At 38.8% G+C, this 9,385-nt stretch overlaps 1 protein-coding gene across 1 annotated transcript in view; it reads right to left on the reverse strand.

Moving 5' to 3' along the window:
* Window positions 1–9,385, reverse strand: part of fasn (fatty acid synthase) — a 71,500-nt gene that overhangs the window by 50,330 nt on the left and 11,785 nt on the right. The window contains exons 3-11 of the mRNA XM_014025794.1: window positions 7,055–7,207; window positions 6,805–6,978; window positions 5,895–6,095; window positions 5,638–5,760; window positions 3,722–3,837; window positions 3,452–3,586; window positions 2,479–2,932; window positions 2,209–2,396; window positions 765–954 (exon numbers count right to left, since the gene is read on the reverse strand). Coding sequence (XP_013881248.1) covers window positions 765–954; window positions 2,209–2,396; window positions 2,479–2,932; window positions 3,452–3,586; window positions 3,722–3,837; window positions 5,638–5,760; window positions 5,895–6,095; window positions 6,805–6,978; window positions 7,055–7,207 — 1,734 coding nt within the window. The remainder of the gene's footprint in view (window positions 1–764; window positions 955–2,208; window positions 2,397–2,478; window positions 2,933–3,451; window positions 3,587–3,721; window positions 3,838–5,637; window positions 5,761–5,894; window positions 6,096–6,804; window positions 6,979–7,054; window positions 7,208–9,385) is intronic.

A 9,385-nucleotide genomic window follows, 5' to 3' on the forward strand; every position in this document is an offset into this window, starting at 1 on the left:
GGGTAAATGATGACGTGGATAGGTCCTTGGTGTGAAGCTGCTAGCGAGCTATATCCACCCTGAAGGTTAATCTTGGACAATATCTGATGATCGACTCTTTTAAATGAAACCAGAGAGCGTTGACAGAGAGGAGAAGGTAGAAATGACTGAAAATGTGGATGGAGGACAACAGAGCTGCTTCATGTAAGAACCTCAGATTAGCCTGTTAGCTTTAGCTCCGATGCTATATTGCCTTATATGTATTAGCTCGGTGCTAGCGCGACAAACTAACAAGCTAAACTGTCATTACAGTCAAGCTACAGTCATTTCTACCTTCTCCTCTCTGTCAACGCTCTCTGGTTTCATTTAAAAGAGTCGATCATCAGATATTGTCCAAGATTAACCTTCAGGGTGGATATAGCTCACTACTAGCCTTACACTGACGACCTATCCACGTCATCATTTACCCAGAATGCTTTGGGTGTAAATAAAATGGCTCTGTGTTAAAATATGTTTTTCAAAATTTACAAAAATAAACAGCCTACAGTATTTTAACAGTCTTTATTTTACAGTTAAAATATGTTTATCAAATCAAGTCTAATGTTACAACTAATCGTGGATTCCTTTAATGACTAGCTTTAAACCTACCGTACTTAACTCAACACTCATGTTACTCACTGAACTTTAGACTGACTCTAACCTTCTTTTTTTCAACTTATGGTGATCCAAAGTGATCACTATACATTGAATTGTGCTACAGATTAACATCTTCCTTCTTTCCTTACCAACTGCAGCCATTGCTCCTGGAGGAAGTTTGGCCTCTTTGATACAGAGACCCCTCCAGTATGCAGCCAGGATGGCCTCGTTATGGCTGAGGGAACCGTCGGCGTAGCCACAGGCCAGCTCTCCCACAGAGTGTCCGATGATGCCATCAGGCTGCAGACCCATATTTGTGAGCAGATCAATGAGCGCTATCTGTAAATAGACAGAACTAGTTATCATCCTCTGATAGGTTATAGCAGCGCCGGTGCGCCACCCACGCACACCGAACACTGTGCGTAGGGCATCAATTGCCCATGGGGGCACAAAAAAAAAAACCAGGTTCATAAAAAAATCCACATGACAACAACAAATTTAAACCATGTTTATATAACCTGTAAGCAATACAAAACTACTGGGCTCTAGAGTGGTTGCCCGCTGAAACAAAAAGTCTCCATGTCCCGTAATAAAGCCATCTAGCAGCAAGAACACAGAGCTCCGCTCTAAACCCCGTGTGCGCGCGCACACAAACACACACGTTCTTCTATCCTCATAAGGACTTTCCAACTGTCCCCTCAGTGAAGCAAAAACATGAGCGCGCACACACGCGCTCTGGCACACAGTGTATCAGCTGGGATTTTATTTATTTATTTATTTATTTATTTATTTATTTATTTGTTTATTTATTTATTTATTACCTGTGGAAATTAAATGTGGATGGTTGCTTGCTCTTAAGTCTCAGTAGTAAAGTCAATCTTTCAATCGGGTTCTGCTCTGCAGCAGATCATTCCAGTAGCATGAGGAAGCTCACCTGTACGGCAAGCTGCTTTTACATATGATCGGCTTCACCACAGTTACGTTTCAGGTAGGGGTGCAACAATATACGTATGTACCCGTATCTAACCGTATCGAACAGTGCTTTAGGTTCAATATACACTTGTTCGAACAATACAGATTTTTTAAAATTTACTTTATCAGTTTGTCCTCAAAAGATGCTCTGTGTTAAAGGATCAGTGGATCCGAGTTAGACTACTCCACCTGGGCTGCATTTTTGAGTGCAGATACACTGAGAAACTTGCTGTTTCAGCAACATTGAATTTAAAAACTGTACTTTTGAGGTTAAACAAATGTTCATAAATAATTTAAATAAATTACAAGTTAAAATGGGCATGGAAATTTCTCCTTTGTATAGAAAAAATATGGAACCTGTATGGCAGAATTTAGTACGTTTATATCTACCTGTATGGCAGAATTTAGTACGTTTATATCTACCTGTATGGCAGGGTTTAGTACGTTTATATCTACCTGTATGGCAGGGTTTAGTACGTTTATATCTACCTGTATGGCAGGGTTTAGTACATTTATATGTACCTGTATGACAGAGTTTAGTACGTTTATATCTACCTGTATGGCAGGGTTTAGTACGTTTATATCTACCTGTATGGCAGGTTTTAGTACAATTATATCTACCTGTATGGCAGCGAGGCCAACAAAGGCGTGAACAGTGTCCTCAAAGGTTGAATCATCCGCCTCTTGGAGCAAACGAGACACAACCAGGCCCGTGTCCTTCAGAGCAGCATCAGAACGCAGAATGGACTTTTTGAAGTCTGGCAGCTGCATGAGACTGCGGCCCATACCTGCCCACTGGGTCCCCATACCTGTACATATACAGTCACCTGTTTACATAGCTGAACCCAACTAAACAGCTCTGAACAGACTCATCTGAGTGGGAGGAGTTACCTGAACAGATGTACCAAAGAGGTCTGACTGCAGCCTGGCCCATCTGCACCTCACTGATGTCACTCTGAGCGCCCAGAAGTGTGTAGCCCCTGTAGGGCATGCTGGGAGCTCCTGACACTCCATTCAGCAGAGACAGGAAGCTGTCGTCTGTGGAGTGCTCCTTTCCCTTTTGCAGAATGGTGTTTACTGCAGTCTCTGTTCGGCCGCAGGCCTGAAGCAGTCTGGGAACCATCCGTGGTGGATTTGAGTTGGCTGCTTTAGCAGCCGGACGAAGAATGACGTGAACGTTTGAGCCTCCAAAGCCAAAGGAGTTGATCCCTACAATGCCTCCCCGGACACGAAGAGGTCGGTCAACAACCTGAACCTGGCCATTGGTTAGAGCAGGAATGTCAGGGTTTGGATCGTGGTAGTGCAGGTTAGGAGCCCAAACCCCGTGCTCCAAAGAGAGTAACACCTGAGTGAATGATAAAAACATCAGTCAAACCATGATAAAATGAAAATAATTAGTTCTAAATGGCTTACTAAAGTTTAACTAAGTCTCTGAAAAAAATCACCCTCAAACTAATAGTTTAACAATAACCAAATTACTAAAAAAACATTTTTAATTTCAGTTTTACAACTTTTCTTTCTTTTTCCATCAGGTTTTTCTTCATCAAGCTGCAGTAAATTATCTGTCATCCAGGGCCTGTAATCCAAGCCAGAGGAGTGGAAAGTAGTTGAACTTTTAAAAAAGGATGTTGAGATTATGATCTATTCTTTATGAAATTATCATCATCTGAAGAATCTTAACTTGTTGTAAAGCATTAATGACTTCAGGAAGAAGTCTTTCAGCAAACGTAGAAAACAGAAAGTTGTTGAGAAAAACAGACCAAGGCTTCATTATTTTTTTTTTTTTTTTTTTACATATTCCAAAACAATTTTCTGGAAATGAAATGTAATCTAAAAGTATGAAAGAAGAAGAAGCTCTACATACCTTTGCCAGGGCTGCCAGTCCAGAAGCTGGTTCTGGGTGGCCCATGTTGGACTTAGTGGACCCAATAAGCAAGGGTTCTCGCTTAGACTGACAGAAGACTCCGACAATCCCATTCACTTCCTGTGGGTCTCCGACCTGCACACAAAGAAGAGACAGAGCAATAAGATAACAGAAGATAACACTTACATCCAGAGAAATAAAAAAACAATCATAAATCATGAAGTCAGTTTTCTATGCAGTGAAATGGAGGATTGTTGTATTTGTGTTGACCTTTGTTCCAGTGCCGTGAGCTTCAATGTATTCCACCTGCTCAGGTGTGATATTTGACTCCTCATAGAGAGAACGAAGCAACATCTGCTGAATGTCACCCGAAGGAAACGTTACACCTAAAAAAAGCAAAGAAAGAAGTGCTTCATTGCTTCACGCTGATCATGAAGATTTTTCAGAAAGAGCTGAATAACTTGTTTTATGATTTATAATGTAGAAAATACATTTAGTTTCTCACATCTGAGTGTTAAAAACGTCTGCTTCTGGCAGTTTTATTACATTCAGACTGTTTTGCATATTTTTCATTAATGTGAGTCAGGTTTTAATGAATCAATCAATCAAAAACTTTATTTATACAGCTCTTTACACACCCCAAGGCAACCGAAGTGCTGCACAGCAAAATAAAAATACAGCAAATAAATCAACTTTGTTAAAAAGTCTAGCTTTATTTTATTTGCTGGAAATAAAACATATAGAGATCAAATCAAACTTCATGTCAATAATGAAGAAATATTGCAAGTTTCATCAGTTTTTTTAGGATTAATGAGAAACTTTGTTGGAAGGACCACATTGGACATGTCTGCAAAAAATGACTAAATCAATTGTAATTTTAAGCAAGATTACTATTGTTTACAAATCATGTTTTTAATAACATTCTATAGTTTAATTTATTAAATCCGCAAATATTTATTTTACAGAAAGTTTCTAAAAAGTACATTTTCTTAAATTTAAACCCTAAGTGCAGCTGTATTTTATGAATTCAAACTGTTGAATATTTTTGATATAAACACATTTTTCACTTATACATTTGTGTTTAGAGCCCTGTTTGATAATAATTGGCCTTTCTACATTAAAACTTATTTTCTTTTCAACTAATTTTATAAGTATCCTACTAGGCAGAGGCAGGCTTCAAATTTGCACCTTATGTTATATAAATCATTGCGTGATCAATTTGATTAGATTTCATGGAGTTAAGTGTGGAATTCAAATACTGCATCACTGTAGGTATAAAACTAAAAACTAAGTTGTTATCATGGTGTGAATTTTGATTAATTCTGTTATTGTAAACCTTGCTGATGATTTTTAAACTGTTATGTATTGCTCTTATTTCTGGTATGCCCCATTCAGGCTTCTACCAACCCTTACACATGATATATATTGTTTTATAACAATTGTTTTTTTTTTTAATTTTATCAATTAAAGGGCTGAATCATATTATAATTAAAGAAGAATCATACAATGAAAAATCAATGATAATTGTAGTGTGATTAAAAGGTGGAGTTGCATCATAACGGAGAGTTATACTGTACCTTGATTTAGGGCTGAATTATACAGAGACCAGTAGGAATGAGTGATATGTTACCATGTGCGATATACCATCAAAGAAATTCACCGTGGTAATAATTTGTCATCTCGCGATAAAAAACAATAAAATCCCATCATGTATTTAGTTAATATGCTGGTCTTTCTGACCAGAAATCTAAAGGTGTAAAGCACATACAGAGGTTCCTGCATTCTTGCACAAAAAAGCATTTCAATTTTTACGTTTGTTGTAATTTCTTAAAATTATTTTTTTAAATCAGGTTGTATTTACAGTTGTACAACTTTGTGATTTTTTTTTTTTTACACACCATTTAACTTGTTCTCATATTTCAAACTTGTTTGATGGCTGTCAGTTTTGCCACACAGGTGTGCTAATTGAACTTAATTAATGTAGTTTAGAAAAAAATTAGGCTGATTATACATACACACACACACACAATTTATTTTTTAATTTATCATTACTGTGATAAAACCTAGAAAATTATGATACATTTTTTACTCCATATCGCTCATCCCTAGTGACCAGTTTGATTCATGTCATGTTGGTTCTTGTGTATCTTTAATGAACATCAGCATCGTATCGACTGTCTGCTTACCTTGCTCCTTGTATCCGTCAGTATTGCTGCCTGCATTGACGATGGTGGAGTAGACTCTTCTGGACGCTGATCGCTTTGTCAGCAGCACTGCTACAGCTGCTTCAGAGCGACAGTATCCGTTCCCTGGCCAAAACAGACAAGTCTTATAGTAACCACACCACACAGTCAGAAATTATGTTTTTTTTAATTACTTCTTATAAAAAACGTGCCATGCATTGTGGATAAAAAAAAAAAAAAAAAAACACATTTTGTTTTACCTGATGAGTCAAAGGACTTGCAGGTTCCCTCAGGACTGAGCATGCCCAGTTTCATAAACTGAACGGAGGTGTTTGGCTTCAGCAGCAAGTTGACTCCTCCTACCAGAGCTGCATCAATGTGACCCTGCTGGATGGCATGGAAGGCATTTTCTAAAGCCAACAAGCTGGAGGAACAGGCTGTGTCTATTGTCACGCTGGGGCCTGGGAAACATAAAATCATACAGCTGAACTGGACACGGGGTCTTTTTGAGAAGCAGGAAATGATTCTAGTTGACTAAACAGAAAATAAAAAAACTTTCACCATCTGTCACGGTAACAATACAAAACAAACTTTAGAACTTGTGTCTTTGAAAACAGGATTATATTTGAGTGCAATTTAATATTTCTTTGCTTTAAGTGAAACATTTAGATCTGAAATGACTTTCTATGGGAACAATGAACAGTTCACATCTACATGATCAGAGGTTCTCAAATGGAGGTCCCAGGACCCCCAGGGGTCCACGAAAGGTATCTTGGGGGGTCCTCAAAAAATTCACTAAATTGTTAATTTGGTTTTTATTTTTTAAAATGCATGGAGAACAATGAACTAATAAAACAAATATAATAAACTTAATAAAAATATATATTCCCATGGCATTTAGGGGTTGAAATGAGAATAAATTATCTTTTCAAACAGCATGGGGTTTATGAGGGGGTCCTAAGGGGTCCCTCAGACCCAAATGGCTTGAGAACATTTAATTTTGACCACACTAACAAGACAACACATTGTGTGAGTTAAAGAGATTTGCTGCAGCCTTAAAACCAGTCCAGCCTCTAAAGGTTCAGTGATTCATGTAAAAACTATTTCACATGTACACCACCAGAACTTTTCCATTCGTCTCTCCACTGGAATGTGTTTGTGTGGACATACCTTTGAAGTCCAAGAAGTAGGACAGTCTGTTGGCCAACATGGCCCGCTGGCAGCCAGTCATACTGTAGCCCAGCAGCTCCTCTGGATCCCTGCTGAAGGCCTCACCGGCCTCTGAGCCACTCACTCCAACGTAGACTCCGGTCTTGCTGCCACGCAGTGTGCTGGGATTCAGACCTGTTTTCAAACTTTACTTTAGGACCACCCTGAAACCTGACATTCTGTTTTTCCTCATGTTGCCTCATTTCCTCACCTCCATCAAGGATGGCTTCGTAGGCCACCTCCAGCATGAGGCGAAGCTGTGGGTCCATCGTATTGGCCTGTTTAGGGTGGACCCCAAAGAAGGACGCATCAAAGTGGCTGATGTCCTTCAGTTTACCGTTCCTCTTGGGGAGACCATACAGGCCTGTGGAGAAATGCCAGTTTTCAAATATTTGATCACAAAAGTGGCGGTTTAGTTGTGTACTCTCTGCACTAGTGAAGGAGAAAGAATGTCATTTAAAGTTATCTTATAATAATATTTACTATACACCAGGCTGAAAAGCATTCCTCTCCATGGTATTCTCTGGAAGTTAACAGGAATTTTGTGGGATTTGGAATTGATGTTACACAACTGCTAATTTAAAAGGGCAATATCATGTAAAATCAACTTTGAGTTTTATATCATGTTATAATGTTATACTCTCATAAAAAACATGCCCAAAGCCTTGCTTTGACTCATTCATCATGTTTGAGGAATCCTGCAGCGTTTTTAGGAAGCCATGCTGAGGAGCAAAACGACAGGCGGGGACCAGAAACGCCTTTTGGTAACAGAAACACCCCTGGGACGTGTCTTTAAGCCGAACTTCCTCATGGCAGAGCGCCCCCCCTCCCCCTCCCAGCACACCCCGCCCATGACTCCTGCAGGCTCTTGGGTGAAACTGAAAGTGAAACTTAAACTGTCTGCTGAGCTCTCAACATTAGTTCTCACTCAGTGAAGCTCTTTTCAGATTAAAAATACCTTTGAGGAAATGTATTTTCAGATGCCAAGTTAACTGCATCATGGCAGCCCCCCCAGACAGACGTGGAGGGTGGTTCTTAAAGAGACAGAGGCCAATTTCAAGGAATTTAGAAGAGGAAGTGATGAGAAGATAAGTTTATTTTCTATTTAAACATAAAAACAGCATTTTAATAACAACTAAAGGTGACATAGATACTTTATTATGGTACAGTATTTAAATATATGCCTGAGAAACACATAATATTGGCCCTTTAAAGATGCCAAATACTTTCTGTTTGTATGAAACCATGCCTGAGGTACATTACTCTTCACCCCACAGAGTCAGTTCTTTGTGTCACCCCCAGGCACATCAAGTCTTTCCAGCTCTGCCTCCATGATCCTGGTCCATAGGACCACTGGACCTTCTGTCTGTTCCTCATCAACAAACAGCTGCAGCTTGAGGTCAGAATTAAAGTCTGGGTTTAGATTAGACCAGTTCAGTCCAGGACCTTAAACTGGTTCTCCTTAAATCAGTGAAGTGCTTTTTTTCCATCAGAATTTTTAGGCTCATGTCCTGCTGGAAGGTGGACCTCAGTCCCAGTCTCAGATCTTTGAAACACAATAGGTCTTTGCTAAAGACCATGTCACACTGTAATGTTTTAGACAACTTAAACAAACCTATGAAAATTTTGTCTAACAGTAAAGATTCCCAATTTAAAAATGAAATAAAATAAATCTACTGGAATCCTCTTTTGGACCTAATGTTAACAATTAGATTGAACATACAGCTGATATGAGTATAAAGGAAATTTAGTGACTGATTAGATTAATTAAGATCCAGTCTTGTATTTTTACACTGTGATCATTGCAGCCATATAGTTTAAACAGAGGAAGAGAGTCAGTGTGTCTTATCAATATGAGGCCTCTCTGTAATATAAACAAAGCTGGTTGTACATACAGTATATGGCCACCTGATCACAGGTTCAGCTTCTCTAACCTCTGCACCAGCTCTCACAGGCAAATGTTGCCAAATGCTTCCACCACCATGTTTCACTGCAGGGACGGTGCTGTCAGCATGATATTGGTGTTATTGCTTTGACTTCAGACCGGGTCTTTGTGATCAAATGATCAGTTTTAGTTTTCTTTTTTCATGTTTGAAAACACTAATCTGTCCTTTGGTATATCTCAAATATTCTAAAACTAAAATGGGAGGCAAACTTTCAACTCTAAGGCTTTTATTTTGCAAAAGAAGCTTGCAGTTTGGATTTGGGGGGGGCTGACACTTTTGTTTGTTGTGTGTTTGTGTACGATAAAGAAAATACATCACATCCATTGAATATAAAACAGAATAAATGTGGGTGTGAAAATAGGAAACAGTGTTTCCCCTAGGAAATTGGGCTTGGGGGAGGGGGGGGGCTACTTGTTTTATAAAAACATAAATTTACGTGACTCACCTGCAATTATGGTAATAAATTTACACATACATGAATATTTAATTGCCTAACTACTTCCTAGTTAAGGACTCCTCATGATAATTATCAATAAAATTATTATTGATAATAAGTGATCAGAACTGTGTGCAGCAGATGATCTGAGTCCAGAGTT

Source organism: Austrofundulus limnaeus, unplaced genomic scaffold, assembly GCF_001266775.1.
Source record: "Austrofundulus limnaeus strain Quisiro unplaced genomic scaffold, Austrofundulus_limnaeus-1.0 Scaffold500, whole genome shotgun sequence".
Classification (NCBI taxonomy): Eukaryota; Metazoa; Chordata; class Actinopteri; order Cyprinodontiformes; family Rivulidae; genus Austrofundulus; species Austrofundulus limnaeus.